General features: G+C 38.6%; 1 protein-coding gene across 1 annotated transcript in view; it reads left to right on the forward strand.

Annotated features, from left to right (window-relative positions):
• Positions 1-8,695: 8,695 nt before the first annotated feature.
• Positions 8,696-17,057, forward strand: part of TMBIM7P — a 17,212-nt gene continuing 8,850 nt past the window's right edge. The window contains 5 exon segments of the mRNA XM_023532714.1: positions 8,696-8,731; positions 8,733-9,006; positions 12,907-12,985; positions 13,690-13,743; positions 14,455-14,545. Of these exon segments, the coding sequence (XP_023388482.1) occupies positions 8,696-8,731; positions 8,733-9,006; positions 12,907-12,985; positions 13,690-13,743; positions 14,455-14,545 (534 nt within the window).

The raw sequence follows: 17,057 nt of genomic DNA on the forward strand, positions 1-17,057 counted from the left end.
TTAAATTTAAATTTCAGATAAGCAATGAATAATATTTTAATATGATTGTATCCCATGCAATATCCGTGTTTATCTGGAATTCAAATTTAACTGGCTCCTGTATTTTTATTTACTAATTCTGACACATACCTATGGACATATATGTATTAGGAGTTGAAACACATTTAAAGCCTAAGATGTCAAGCACACGTTCAAGCACACGTCGTTAGCCGTTGCGTGATGTCATATGTCCTCTAGTCTCTGAATAGTATGCCAGCAAGAGAATAAGAGAGGAGACGGCAAATAACTGGCTTGACATTGTTGGGAAACAGTTTTTACCCCGAGAACCCCCTGAAAGTCTCTTGGGAACCTCCTTGGACCACATTGAGAACGGCTGGCCTAGGACAAGCTTATTATGGAAAGCCAGCCCCCTCCTCTATTAATGTCTAGTCAGTACAAGCCTCACCAGGAAAATGAGGCTCTCCTTAGCTCCACTTGGTAGAGTGGTGGTTGCAAAACTGTCTTCATGATCTTGGATTTTTTTGGACTCCATATCTTTGGAGAGATCTTGATGAATATGTTGGCATGGGAGAGAAAAATGTATTGAATGCCTATGATGTCACAAAGTCTCATTTAGTGCTTATTACAACCTTGGAAGGAGATACTATTCCTATTTTACTGTTAACTGATGATCAACGGAGGGACCCTGATTTGTACTGGCGGCCAACACGGTGGCTGCTCTTGGCATCACATCCAGACAGGCCTTCTGAGCAGTCCTGGGGCCTGGGCTGTGGCTCAGTCATCCTCGCTCTGAGTCTAGGTTTCCCCAATAGTAAAACAAAATAATATTAACTACTTTCCCGGGCCATTATGGGGATTAAGACCAACTGTAAAAGTGATTGAGGAGAATAGGTAAAATGTGTTGTCTCCTCATCTTAGAAAAATTCACTCCGTGAGGGGCATCTAGGCATTAAATTCCATACTCCCTAATTTCTTTCGCCTTCTGGTAATGTATTCACCTCTGCACCTCATCTCCAAGTTACTCCTCTTCACTGAAAACTTTGTACAGCACATGTACACCCTGTTTTCTTCATTCTCATCCCACCAATCTCCATCTCCGGTCCTTGACAGCTCCCACAACCCCTCTACCCTTCTGAGATAATCAGGAAGGACTGCATTTTTTTTCCTTGAAAAACTTTTTACAACATTTTTAAATGAAGTATAATATTTGTACTCTAAAGCATCCAAATCATTCCTGCACAGCTTGATTATCACAAAGTAACCACGAATGGGCAACCAAATCACGAAATAGATCATTACTACCAAATGTGCCCCGCCCCCACAGCTTGCCCTTTATGCAGACATAACCACTATACCGACTTCTAACACCATAGATTTCATAGAATCCCTTTGTCAGATTAAGGAAGTTCTCTTCTATTCCTATTTCCATTACAAATGTGTAGAATTTTATCAAATAGTTTTCTCTATGAGATGATCATAATGCTTTTTCTTCTTTATCTATTAATATGTAGGTTACACAGATTTCTGAATGTTAAATTAACATTGAAACTCCTGGAATGAATCCAACTTGGTCGTGATGCACTTTCTTTTCATAGATTGCTGGATTTGATTTACTAATATTTTAAGATTTTTGCATCTATATTCATGAGTGATGTGGGCTTATAATGTTTTTTCTTGTAGTATCTTTGTCATGCTTTGGCCTCAAGGTTATGTCCACTAAAGTAAGGACTTTGTATTTTATTCTGAGCGATATGGGAAACTATTCAAAGCTCTTATATGTGCTGATATGAAAAGATCTCAGATATAATTAAGAGGGGAAAAAAGCCATAAATTTAAGCAAGGAGGTGAAAGACCTGTATGCTGAAAACTATCAGATATTAATGAAAGAAACTGAGGAAGACACAGCCAATGGAAAACTATTCTGTGCTCATCGCTTGAAAGAGTTAATATTATTAAAGTGTCCATGCTACCCAAAGCAATCTAGACTTGTGTAAAACCTATCAAGATTCCAATGGCATTTTCCATAGAAATAGAACAATAATCCTAAAATTTGTATGGAACCACCAAAGATCCCAAATAGCCAGAGCAATCTTGAGAAAGAAGAACAAAGCTGGAGGTGTCACATTTCCTGATTTCAAATTCTATTACAAAACTATAGTAATCAAAACAATATGGTTTTGGCATAAAAACAGACACATAGATTAGTGGAACAGAATAGCCTAGAAATAAACTCATACATATATGGTCAGTTAATTTACAACAAAGGAACCAAGAACATATAATGATCAAAGGAGCCATGAATATATAATGATCATTTATTGAAGTGATTGTCTCTTCAATAAATGGTACTGGGAAAACTGGACAGCCACATGCAAAAGAATGAAAGTGGACCACTGTCTTCTATCATACACAGATAACAACAGAGAATGGACTAAAGATTTGAATGTTAAGACCTGAAACCATAAAACTCCTAGAAGAAAATAAAGGTGGTAAGCTCATTGACATCAGTCTTGACAATGATTTTTTTTTGAAACATTAAAAGCAAAAGTAAATAAGTGGAAAATATCAAACTAAAAAAGCTTCTGCACAGCAAAAGAAACCATCAACAAAATGGAAAGATTACCTACCAAATGCAAGATAATATTTTGCAAATTATATATGTGATAAGGGATTAATATCCAAAATATATAAAGAATTCTTACAACTGGATAGCAAAAAAACAATCTGAGTTTTAGAAATGGGCAGAGGATCTGAATAAATATCTTCCCAAAGAAGACATACAGATGGCCAACAGATACCTGAAAAGATGCTCAATATCATTGATTATCAGAGAAATGCAAATCAAAACTGCAATGAGATATCATATCACCTCATACTTATTAGAATGGCTATTATCACAAAGACAAGAAATAAGTGTTGGCATGGATGTTAAGTAAAGGAAACCCTTGTACACTGTTGATAAGAATGTAAATTAGTGCAGCCACTATGGAAAACAGTATGGAGTTTCCTCAAAAAAATTAAAAATACAACTACCACATGTTCCAGCTATTCCACTTCTGGGTATGTATCTGAAGAAAATGAAAATACTACCTTGAAAAGATATGTGCACCCTCATGTTCATTACAGCATTATTTACAATATCACCTATATGGATCAACTTAAGTGTTAATCAATGGATTAATGGATAAAGAAAAAGGAATACACACACACACACACACACACACACGCATGCACATATCATACACACACAATGTGATAAAAAAAGAAGGAAATTTTGCCATTTGCAACAACATGGATGGATCTTGAAGGCATTATGCTAAGTAAAATAAGTCAGGAGAAAGACATGTACTATATGATCTCACGAATATGTGGAATCTAAAAAGAGAGAGAAAGAAAGAAAGAGAAAGAAAAAGAAGGAAAGAAAGAAAGAAGAAACAACTAACTCACAGATGCAGAAACAGATTGATGGTTGCCAGAGGTAGGGGTAGGTGAAATAGGTAGAGGAAATCAAATATATACATTTTCAGTTATAAAATAAATAAGTCAAGGGGACGTAATGTACAGCATGGTGATCATAGTTAATAATACTGTATTGCATATTTGAAAGTTGCTAAAAGAGTAGACCTTATAAGTTCCCATCACAAGAAAAAATTTTTTGTAACTATGGTGTTGGATGTTAACAGGATTTACTGTGATCGTTTCACAACCTATAAAATATGAAATCATGTTGTACACCTGAACTTATATAATATTATGTGTCAATTATACTTCAACATAAAATTTTTTAAAAAGAGATTACTTTGTGTAAATTTAGAAGCTATATGTGTGTGAGGCATACATTTTTTTAGTCATTTAGACAAGAAACTGTTGACAATTGATGCCAACAGAGGTAATGAGGAAGGGAGACTTTCACTTTTCATTTTGCACCCTTTTGTACTGTTAGAAATTTTTTCATCGGATGAAGCATTTTTAATTAGGAGGAGGAGGAAGTGGAGGAGGAAGAGAAATAAAAGAAAAAGAAGGAGGAAGCGAGGAGAAAGTATTAACTAGAAAAGGAAATAATGGCAGTTTTTCTGGCCCTCAAAACCCTCTACCAGCTGGAGGTAGTGGTGTAGAGTGGACAGTACCTGGTTCAAGGACTGGCAACTGAACCCTTTCACTGCAGCTCAGTTTGTTTTGGTAAAGCGAGGATGGTATTGCCTGCCTCAGGGCTGTGTGAAGATTTAATCAGTGTGTCATTGCTCTTGGCACATAGATCTAAGTCAATAAGTGGGGCTTCTCCTCCAAGCAGGAAAGTGGCATCACAAAACTCTTGTGCAGATGTACTCGAGTGAACTAGAGTACTGTGTTGTGAGGACAAATAGGACTACTAGGCTGGGAAGGTGACTGGTGGCGGGGGGCGGGGGTCAAGATGGGAGGTGAGGGAAACGGGCAGGAGAAAAGAGCTCAAGAAGCCACTGTTAAGGATAGCTCTGACCCAATCCCCTCTTCCCTCCTTGGTGCTTCAGGAAGCGCATGAGCTACAGTGGCCAGGTCCCTGGAGAGAGATCTCAGACAGAGAGAGGAAAAAAAAGAGAGAGACAGAGAGACAGAGAGAGACAGGGAGAGAGAGACAGATAGAGAGCGCGCGCACAAGCTGTGAAGACAGAAATAAACACCTCCCAAGGTCTTAAAATTAACACTAAGAAATAAAGCAGAGTTCCCCAGGGGATTATCAGTATCAACATGTAGGCTAATTTGCATAATTTCGGTATTGCATAGTTCATTAATTAAAACTCAAAATAAATAAAAAAGAGCAGATGCATAAAATCTATCAAGCTGGTTTCAAAGAAATACTATTCACCACATTGTGTGTCTTGGTGAGTGCAGGATTCCTTGACCACTCCTACTCTTGTCCTGAATATTTCAGGGACATTCTGCCACCCAGTCTTAGCTTACTTACCTGTCATAACACACCTCACAAGGTTGATGCAAGGGTTCAATGAGTTAGTACACGTGAGATCGTAACCAAATTTTACAACTGGCAAGTGCCTGATTAATGTCACCCCCCGAGGCTAGTAAGACAGGAGGAGGAAGAGGGAGCACTGTTTCTTTTGACCAAACTGGTCAAGTCATTAGTAACACCTCCCCCTCCCACAAGTAATGTTGGAAAAAACATAATTAAGTCAAGTTGCCTATTAACATAGAAAACTAAAGAGAGACGTTGTGGACTGGACTGAGAGAGAATGAGTGAGACCTATGAAACTGTAAGGGGGTGCGAGGCAAGAGGGCCCAGGCAGATGTTCTTGCTTACCTTTTTCCTTTTTTATCCTCAGGAGGGGCATCACTCCCACTGTACTCATACCTTAAATGTTATAAGCTAACAGAACTCCTTCCTGTTTTGCATATGCGCCCCATGGTTCCCTTGGCTCCGGGTGTTCTCTTTGCTTGGAATACGCTTCCTCCCAACGCTTCACAACTGACCCTACCCATCTTCATGAATCAGCTCATGCATCGCTTCCTTCAGGAAGCCTCTGGCCCAGAAGCCACACCTCCTTTCTCCAAGCCTCTGATTCAAATAGCTATTTCTTGCTATGATTTATCCTTTCTTCTACCCCAGGGCAGGGGTCCCCAACCACTGGGCCGTGGACTGGTACCCGGTCCATGCATGGCCTGTTAGGAACCAGGCTGTACAGCAGGAGGCGAGCAAGTGAAGCTTCATCTGCATTGTCAGCCACTTCCCAACGTTAGCATCACTGCCTCAGCCCCACCTCAGATTTTCAGGCATTAGATTCTCATAGGAGCACCAGACCTTGTTCCAGAAAGGTTGGGGACTGCTGCCTAGGGTACATCTTTGCACCTGTATCTTCTTCACTGGACTATGAGCGTGTGGACGAAGGGAAGTTTGTCTTGTTTCTCTTTTGTCTCTTCTACTTTCCCATGCCTTGCACAAAGCAGGCACACACTAAATTAGCAGTTTAATAAGTGGGTTAATGTATCAATGAGCCTTTTCTCAGCAACAGTCTCCATTCAGGACAAGTGTCTGCTCCCATTCCCCTCCTTGCTACCCCCCACCTCGTCATCTGACTTCTCTCACCAAACAGCCTGAATCGGGCCTCCCTGGCTCCTCATTGGCCTGCAGCCCGGGGTGGACATCTCCCTGTACCATGGGAGGCAGCAGCGTTGTCATCATCCATCAGAAAAACTAACGCCTGCTTTATCATAAACAAGTCTTACTTATTTGAAAGAGTTGAACAGAATCCCTGGCGGAGTTTCATAAGCATCTTCCTTCTGCTTGGGAGAAGTGATGACGTGCTGGGGAAGATGCCCTGTCCTCCAGGAGCCTTTTGCTAAGGCTTCGGGACAGTCCCTGACACGGAATCAGTTTTGGATATTCAGGTGTAGGCCTCCTGAGACTCAGCATGAAGTACATTCATTGGCTGTGACTATTTGGCCATTATGAGACCCGGCAGATGGGCTTAGAGCCCCTCTCCTAGGTTGTGGGGTCCCTGGACCACCCCACGCTCCAACTGCCACTCCCCTAACTGTCGCTCAGAACTTTGCTTCTCAGTCCCAGCCTGCCTGTCCTTTGGGTGAGCGGTGGCTTGAGAGCCGGGGGAACTTTTGGAGGACCAGGTGAAAGCTTCACTTTGTGATTCAGGCACAAGCCAACTGTAGTTTCATGAGGAAAACTAAGCTGCCTTTGATTTTTATTTGTTTGGTTTTGGTTTTTGGTGCTTTGAAAATGTTACTGCATTTCCCCACTTCTGATTTGCAGGAAGGCTGGGGAAGAAACCAACTTGATTATTTGAGCCTCTTTTAAGGCTTCTCAGCTGTGCGTGAAGACTGCTTTCTTCAGAGGAGTTCCAGACTTTATCAAAAAGAGAAATATTTCTTCTTCTCTTCAAAATGTAAATATTTTTCATATAAATAATAAATGCTCATTATAAAAAATTATACAATTCAGACTGTACTCCCCAACTCTGCTGTGTTAGAGATAACCACATTCATTTTTAATAGTATATCTTTTCAGTCATTGGAAATGTGTGCGTATATAAAACATTAATGTGATCTTACTAAATATTATTCTCTAATCTGACTTAAATTCAAAAGTACCTCAAAGTGAACTTACCACATCAATCCATATATATCAGGCTTTTCCTTGCCAAAATTAATTTAACTATGTCCTCATTTTGGATATGTAGCCTATTTTAAAGTTTTTGCAGTTACAAACAATGAATAATGTAATGAACGTCTCTATACATGTATGGTTGCCTATTTATATGGGTATTTTTAGGGGCCATAAAAATATTTTAACTTCTTTTAAAATTAGGAGGAAATTTTATAATAATAATGAGTATACAATATACAATGAATCCATCCCAGATTACATATTTTTTATACCAATGCAGCCATAAAATATGCTTTTACACGTTTTTATGGAGAGGAGACCCATGAAGGTAATGTGCCCCCCACAAGTCCAACATGGTCCCGGTTGTCCATTTCCCTGCACCCTTGCAACTCTATTAATAATCTTTTTAGTTTTTGCCAGTCTTTTATGCAAATAAACAAACAAAAGGATATTATTTGTGACGTAGGTATCATCTCCTAAGTTTATTGACCATTTAAATTTCCTTTATGAATTGTCTATTTAGGTTCTTTTCTCACCTTTTAATTGAGTTGCTCATCTTTGTCAAAAAGTTTCTTTTACAGTATAGTAAATATTGCAAATTTTATTTTCACAATTTTGCATTTCAGATTTACTAATATCTTTTTATAATAATATTTAAAGTGTTCCTGTGCCCCAAGTCTGTCAAGCATTTCTTTTATGATATCATTCTTACAAAGGCTTACATTGATACTTTCATTGATACTTCATTGATACTTTCTTGTAGAATATCTATGGCTATTATTATTTCTGATAATATCTTTAATTCATCTGGATTGCATTTTTGTAAAAGATGTAAAAATAGCTATTAAATTTTGTTTTCCGATCATAGCTAATTGTTCCCACACCATGGGACAATAATTTAAAGTACCATTTTTATCAAATATTAAATTCTCATATATACACAAGTCTGTTTCTTGAATCTCTTCCATCCCATTGATCCATTCTTCTATTACCATGCTAGCACCACACTTCTAATGATATAGCATAATCCTTCTCTTTCAATTTTTTTCTTGATTACTTTCACACATTTATTCTTTCTGATGAACTTTAGAGTTACATTTTTAAATACCGAAAAAAAACCTTTCCCCATCTCTTCACCTGACTAACTCGTACTAATTTTGCAGCCTTGGCTTAAATCCCACTTTTTCTGGAAGCTTGGAAGCTTTTGGTAACCTCTTCTACACCTTGCATCTTCCTTCAGACTTTCTTAGGGGCTCATGTATCATCCTCCATTGTTCCTGGCCCTGATTATATTATTATTTGTTTAGTTATCTTCTCTTCCAAAATGTAAGCTTTCTGAGAGGGGAGGTGGTGAGGGCAGCTCCATACTTGGCACATAATTCCTTGCTGAATGAATTTATAAACATATTAATTTCATAATAGAATGCAAGCAATTTTACTCTATAGGCCTCATCTTAAAAATATTTGTTCATCATTCATTAGACAAATATTTATTAACCACTGACTCGGTGACTACTGTGCCAAGGGAATTAAAATTAAGGAAAAATCATTTAAATGTTATGAGGTTGCTACATTTGTAGTGGTATGATCATAAGGACCTGAATAACAATTTTCCCCCTCCAGGAAAATGGACTTGGGGGTCAGTGAACCAATAGACCTTAGTGCTGGAGATCATCAACATCTGATCCGGAAGGCAGCAGATGATAACGTCCAGACCAAATCTAAAAGGTCCTACAATACTTCACCTTCATTTGGGCAACAGCAAACTCATGGGGAACCACATTCAAAGGCTAGTAAGCAAGAGGATACCTTTGTGGTACAAATTTCAGATGAGACCACTCCCAATGACAGCAGCACTTTAGTCAACCCATTCTCAGAAGCATCTGTTCGCAGAGGTGAGAATAAAGAAATTACCTTTTTGGGAGAGAAAAGCAAATGTTCTCTTAAAATGTTTCCACAGAGTAGATTGTCAGAAAGATTGAATTCACTTTTAATTTTTCCCAGTCATGCTTTACCATGAAACATGGTGTAGTGCTGCTTTAATAGATGGCCCCCAAGTTGTCCAGGGCATTCAGAAGTTCATAATAAACACATGATAATGAAAAACTTGTGGTTTTCTTAGGAAATATGAATTAGTCATTGATTGTAGAATGTTTTTACCTACATATATTGTAATTCCATAATATCGACTTAGGTTTTAAAGAATATTAATTCAATGCCCTAGATATTAATTCAGTATAGGAAATACATTCAGCTGTGAATAACAGAAACCTAAAAAACTGTGCCTTAAATAAATAAACTTTTTTCTTTCATGAAATATGAAGTTCGAAGGTAGGCAATTCAAGGCAATACTACAGGTTCCCATGACCACTCTGCCACGATTAGGCCTTTTTAGGGCTTAGACAACTTGAAGGTGGACTATGAGCTTTGAATCCCATTGCTGTCTCACTGTGGCCCTCATCTTCCATCTTGTGGCTAGAAAAGTGCCTTCTGGAGCTCTAGCCTTCCAGATAGGAAAAGGTCAAGTCTAGTGTGCTGCCCTGACAAAACCAGGGGGCACCATTCATGGATAGATATCCTGAGAATCCTCCAGATCTGACCTCTTTTCAGAGGCTTTCCCAGAAACCACACCCAAGAGTTTCCAATTACATGTCATTGACCCTACCTGGACCACATGGCCACCCCCATCTGTAGTTTTTCAGTTAGTTCCATTGCCACCTTTTAACAAGATCTGGGTTGGATAGTGAGGAAGTCAAGGAGAATGGAAGTCACTACACAACTAGCCACCTCTGCTACAGGTGCCAATCTTTTATCACTGGGTGTAGCACAAGGGGAGCATTGCTACATTTAGTCCCTACAACAACTCTGTAAATGAAGCCATTGTAATGCCATTTCACAGATAAGGAACTGAGGCTGAAGAGGCTGTAATTAAAACATGTAAAGCCTCCTCACCACTGTTAGAGTTAGTTGTTTGTATCTGCCTCCCCTGCAGTTAAAAATTATGTAGTATATGAAAAGAGGAAAGTGTTATGGAAACACAAGTATAGCAAGTAATAGATTAAGAGTTATGGGGCTAGGGGACTTTATTTTTTAAAAATAGCTTTATAGAGATATAATTCAGATATCATAAAATTCACCCCTTTTAAGTATACAGTTCGATGGTTTTTAGTATATTTACACAGTTGTACAAACATTGCCACAAAGAGAAACCCATACTCATTAGGAGTCACTCCCCATTCCTTCCTCTTCCCTGTCTCTGCCAACCACTAATCTACTGTTTGTCTCTATGGATTTGCATATTCTAGATATTTCATATAAATGGAATCATATAATATGTGGTCTTTTGTGATTGTCTTCTTTCACCAGCATAATGTTTTCAAGGTTCGCCCACATTGTAGCACGTGTCAGTACTTCATTCCTCTTTGTGGCTGTATAATATTCCATTGCCTGGATAGAAAGCATTTTGTTTCTTTGTTCCTCAGTTGACAGACGTTTGGGTTGTTTCCATTATTTTGTTATTATGAATAATGCTGTGATCAACATTCATATATGAGTTTTTGTATGGACATATGTCTTCATTTCTCTTTCGTAAGTACCTAGAAATTGCTGAGCTGTATGGTAACTTTATATTTAATGTTTTGAGGAACTGCCAAATTTTTCCAAAGTGGCTGCACAATTTTACATTCCAATCAGCAATGAAGGAGGGTTTCAGTTTCTCCACATCCTCATCAAGACTTGTCATTGCCTGTCTTTTTTATTGTAGCCATTATAGTGTGTGTGTAAAGTGATATCTCACTGTAGTTTTGATTTGCATTTCCTTAATGACTAATGATGCTGAGCATCCTTTCAGATGCTTTTTGGCTATTTGCCTATCTCTTTGAAGAAATGTCTATTCGAACCCTTTGCCCGCTTTAAAAAAAAAACAACCACCAATCATCATATAAGCTCTCATGATTTTGTGGGTTGACTGGGCTCAGTTGAACAGTTCTTGTGCTAGTCCTGATTAGATGCTTGTATGCAGTTTTAATGAGATGGTGGCTGACACTGCAACGGCTATTACGACTCCTTGGCATGGCTGGCAGTTGGTGTTGGTTTTTAGATCTCATCTTGTGACTTGAGCTTCTCTTCACATGGCAGCTAGATCCCAAGAAGTATACCAGGTGGACAAGCCCCGATGTGCAAGCCATTTATCAAATCTCTGTTGAATCCCACATGCTAACTTCTCATTGGGCAACTCATACCATGTGGCCAAGCCCAGTGTCAGCGTCAGTGTGGCAGGCACCAACTACCCAAGCTTTGCCCATTTTTAATTGGTATTTGTCTTCTTGTTATTGAATTGTAAGAATTCTTCATATCTTCTAGATACAAGTCCTTATCAGATACATGATTTGCAAATTTTTTTTTCCAGTTTTAGAGCTTTGTTTTATTTTCTTGATGATATCATTTAAAGCATAAAGCTTTTGCTGTTGATGAAATCCAATTTATCTTTTTATTTCTTTCTTTGCTGGTGTTTTAGGTGCCATACTTTAAAAAAAAAAAATCATTGCTTGATTCATGCTCACAATGATTTATACCTGTGAGTCCTTCCAAGAGTTTTATTTATGTTTATATCTATGTTCCATTTTTAACTAATTAATTTTTGTGTATGTATGACATGAGGAAGGGGTCCAGATTCATTCTTTTGTATGTGCATGTCCAGTTGTCCCAGCGACATTTGTTGAAAAGACTACTCTTTCTCCATTGAATTGTTCTAGCTAATTTGTTAAAAAATCAATTGACCATAATGTAAGAGATTATTTCTGGACTTTCAATTTTATTCCATTGACGCGCATGTCTAGTCTTATGAGGCTGGGCCACATTTAATACTTATTCTCTCACAGTCCCTATACATAGTAGATGTGAAATTAATGTTAACTAAATGAGTATTTTAATGTAGGCAGCACACATCTGGGTATATATGTTTTTATGTTTTCATTAACATAGATCAGTCCCATTTCTCTGTTGTCACACTTTCTATGCACAGAAACCACCCAGGACACAGTTATGATTCTATACATCAATCTTATGCAGCACCGTTTCATTTTTTTCTTTTAAAATTGTCATAAAGCCACAAAACAGTAACTATCATTACCAGCACCGTATTCAGAGGGCCCAGGAAAACCTGTGCAGTAGGAAGTAAGCAAAAAGAGGCTCCAGCATACTCTGCACTCTGCCTTGGCATGCTATTCACTGGGAACTCCTTGCTCTTACTAATAATTCGTCAGCTTATCTAGTCTCTGCATAAGTAGGAGGGAAGTGAGTGGCTAATGGCACGTGGGCCGGAGAGAAAACCAGTAGAAAAGCTCTGCTAACTCCCTCCACACCCAAGGGGGTAAACGCCCTCTCTACCAGCTGTCCCTGAGGCTTCGGTCTGCTCCATTCTGTGCACAGGTGTGGCTGGATCCCTAATGATGGGCCTGTGACATTCCACGACTTTCATATCACTTTTGGGCTTAAGGGTGTGCATCATAAGGAATTAAATCCCTGAATTCATCTTTACAATTGGGCGACTTCCATGAATAAACCCTCAGATCTCAAAAAAAAAAAAAAAAAAAAATCTTGAACAATTCAGACTATTTCCTACAAGTTCTATTTCTGTTGTTATTTAATGGGCTAACTCTAAACTAGCACCCTCTTTCCAGTCCTCAAAAAATCAGAGGAAAAATTTCTTTTGTTAAGTGTCAAAAATAGGTAATTATACTTGTATTTTTACTTTTGAACATTGTGTCACAAAAATAATGTTTCTGTCTCCTCAGCTTTCGTTGTAAAAGTGTTCCTGCTCCTGTCAGCTCAGCTGGTGGTCACTGGGGCAATTATCAGCCTGTTTCTTTTCTGGTAGGTCTTTATTACAGATGGAAATTAAATATTAAGTAGTGCACATTAATTCTTATTGAATCAGCTTGATTTAATTCCGATCATTAAAAAATTATTTTTTCTTAATCATTCCTAGGATACACTGTTTCTATAGTTTTGATTTTCTGAGGCAACTCCTAGACCAAGGTGTTGGTGGGTTTCTAAAGTTTTATTTAAACTTCCTAAGCCAAGAAAAATTTTTCTTATTCTTATTTTGGGCACTTTTCTTTTTTATTTCCCTTGAACTCCTTCCACAAATAAAACTGAATAAAGGAAAAAAGGTGAAATTATGGAGGTCTTCGAGGCTGGAATCCCGTTAAATGTAGAAATTATTTCAGGGACTATCTGATCCATCACTGGTTAAAACCATCCTATGAAAATATTTATAAACAAATATACGAGAAGTTGATTTCTTTTGCTTTAAACACGTCATTCTCAGTATTTTTTAAAATAAAAACTTCACTAGGACATTTGCATTTATCCAAATTTGACTTATAATTTATGACTACATCTTTTTATGAATCTATTTTAAGAACAAAGATACAGTTGTATGTTTCATTGTTTCATTCTCTGTCATTGTCAGCCATTTAGAGTTTCCCCTTCTCATGAGATTGTTTTACTTTTACTTAAATATTAGCAAATTTAACTCCTTATTGTTTAAAACTATTATTTTTTTAAAAAACTAGGATGGATTTAAAAGCGTGGGTGCTCGCGAATGCTTGGTTCACTTATGCAATATTGTAAGTATTATTAGATTTAATAAAAAGTGGTTCTACTAGCTATTGATCAAGGTTCATTAAAAATTAGGTAAAGATATAACATTCTTGAAATGACAAAATTATAGAGATGAAAACAAGCAAATTAGTGGTTGCCAGGAGTTGTGTGTGTGTGTGTGTGTGTGTGTGTGTGTGTGTGTGCGCGCGCGCACACGTGTGCATGTGACCATAAAAGGATGGCAGGAGGACGATCTTTGTTGAAGTTTTAATGATGGGATAGTTCCAAATTTTGATTGTGATGCTGGTTACATGGATCTATCTATAGATTTCTGTCATAATCCTATGATATTGCTTTATATATATACACTGTGGTAATAATATTAAATTATTGGTTTTGGTATCATACTATAAATGTGAAAGATATAACCATTGGGGGAAACCGATTAAAGGGTACAGTGTACTTCTCTGTCCTTTTGCAACTTCCTGTGAATCTGTAATTATTTCAAAATAAAAATAAAAATAAAAAAGAACCGACAGGCTGTCTGTGGATGGCAATGAGAAAAGTTAGTTTTAGAAGCTAAAAAAAAGAGGTAAAGGTGATAATTCACATTTTTGTTTACTTTATAATACTTACTATTAGATAATATCATATAACGAGATCTATGTCTCTATCTACTTATATCAGATGATAGAATCATTAGAAACAAATAACACATGATTTTAAATTATCCTCAGCCCAGTATTTTTCATTCTACTTATTGTACTTGCTTGCTGTGGGAAACTCCGGCGTCAGGTGCCTGCAAATTACATTCTCCTGGGAATATTTGTAAGTAAACCTTGTTAGCACCCATTGTAGCTCACCTTTGAAATATATTTTTTGACACATTATTAAATTCATTTCTTTTATTGTAGAAAATCTTCCTGTGGAATAATACAGATGGAAATCGTTTGTGAAATTACAGTCTCTTGGCTGAATTCTGATTGTAACAAAGTCATAAACTTACTTAGGAGATAGTATCCACACCCTTTTAGTAGCTGGAGAATTTGGGGACCCTGGGCTACTGCTTTGTGCAGGCAAACTTGCCTCTGAGAGGCAGCACGGGGAACTCACTCCGACATCTGGGTTACATTTCATAACCCTTAGCCCAACTATTGCTGGACGGTGTCAGACACAACAACATTTTGTTATGGAGTGGATTCCACATTTAGTTCACAAATTCAAAACTTTATTTTTGTAAGATTTATTTTATTTCTATTTCAAGTTTCACTGGGAGGAGAAACCATCTCAGTTCTGCTTCTCTTTATTTCCCCACCTTGCATTTCAGTCCAGGAGGGCTTTTCCGGTGCTGGGTAGTTGGGGATTGGGGGGGACTTCTGGTCTTTGGCTCTTCTCGGTTATCCATGGCCCGGTTCCTGGTACATCAACGCCTCCTTGTGGAGCTTCCACTCACAAGGCCTCACCACATCCACCCTTTCTCTGTGGATCCGTGCGGCTCTGGGCCACAGAAACCTGTGTGGCTTCCTTTCTTGCAGCCAGTTCCTTTCTGTGCTGCCCAAGGGGACTCTAGGATCTCACCAACTCTCAGCAGGTACCTGGAGCTCTTAGATTTTAAAAACTTGAATACAATCTGAATTTCTACCACTTACCCCATATCCCGACCCAGAGGGTAGCTCCCTGGAAGGTCTCAGGGCCCCTCCTCACGGACTCAGCAGCATCGAAGCATCACGCCCCCGTTCCCTTCCTCTTCTTTCCACTTCCCCGTCTGGCCAAACCTCTTGCCCCCTTGCAAGTAGTGGTCTCCCCGAAACTCACTGATAGTAAGTGTTTGCTCCTTTTGGAAAAATCCATAACAGTCTCAGCGTGAGTCAGTGTGTCTGCAAATGATTCTTTCTGGGAGAGTTTGCATTTCCTCCCGAGCACTGTTGACCACCCTCCTAATATGATGATTTATTGATTTATTTATTATCTGGTTTCATATCAGACTTGAAATAGCTTATACCCACAATATAAGATGAATTGGCGAGGAAATGTGATGCAAGAAAAAATAAAATGAAATGAAAGCCAGTTGTTAGATTAATGCACAAAACGCATAGTCCTGTGCATTTACTTGAGAGGGATGAGCCTGGATTTGGATCTGCGCCTCCTGGTGGTCAAAGCGAGCAAGGACTCATGGCATCCACACCACCGCAGTGTCCAGTGTGATTTCTATGTCAGGGAGAATAGTTTCCTCCTGAGGCTGGAGGAGACTGGCTCTCTGATGCCCACATTTTGGCATTTTTTCAGCTGCCAGAGCATTGAGGGGCCTTTCTTAGCTGGCGTGGGGACCCTGCTCATTGACCAGGTGAGCAAGTAGGGTCTCCCACTTCTGGCTCAGACCACACTCGGGAAGGGATAGGGCTAAAAGCAAACATAGAAAGATACTGGGACTCCTGGAGCAAAGCTGGTGGGGCTGGGGGTGGGGGTGGGGGGATTTTTCCAGGAATTTTTGAATTTTTTATTCTAAAAATTTCAATGGTTTTAATGCATATTACAAGAAGAGATCAAAGTTGTTGGTCTCAAATGAAGCTTTCATTTCAGATTTTGCTGTTTGTCTAAAAGCAGATAACAGCTCAAGAGAAGAAATATTATCAAGGGGCAAAGAATTAGTTATATTTTCTAGACTTTACATTAGAAAACATATGGAGAAAACCATTTCGGAAAAGGAGTTGAGGGAAAATGGAAAACATGCACTGAAGACAGCTTTTGTCCCATAGAATTTTGGCACCTGGAGCTCAAGTTCTGAGCTCTTGAAGCCGTTAGGCAGATGCGACTGCTAAGGCCTCTTGTTACTCACTCTCACTCTTCGAAAAACTGAAGGGTGGCTTCCTGTTTGAAATCATTCCTTCTCCCTCTCCTTTCCATCCTCCTCCCTTCATTCTGTCTGTCAGTTACACACACACACACACACACACACACACGCACACACATACACACTTCTTTCATGTGCTGCTAAAGATGGAGAAGTGTGAAGCAACTGAGCAAGTAGAAGAAGAAAATCTTGAGAGGAAGGTCGGAAGCAAGAACATTATTAAAATATCATGTGTATGGGGAATAGATACACTTTTTAAAAATCCTATAATGGATATAAAGACAGCTTACTTGGCACGTGTAACAAAGTAGAGAATCAAGAACTTACGGCGTTTGGTAAATTGAGAGGCAGTCCAAGACTCTCGGGACCCGAGTTCTTTTCCAATCTCCAACTGTATGTCGTTGGCCAGCTGGAGAAGTTCAAAGCCCCTGTAGCAGTCCTAGCACTGCGGTTAGGATGTGTCCTCATTTTTATTCCTTGAGACTGGTA

The sequence above is a fragment of the Pteropus vampyrus genome, unplaced genomic scaffold (assembly GCF_000151845.1).
Source record: "Pteropus vampyrus isolate Shadow unplaced genomic scaffold, Pvam_2.0 Scaffold4, whole genome shotgun sequence".
NCBI lineage: Eukaryota > Metazoa > Chordata > Mammalia > Chiroptera > Pteropodidae > Pteropus > Pteropus vampyrus.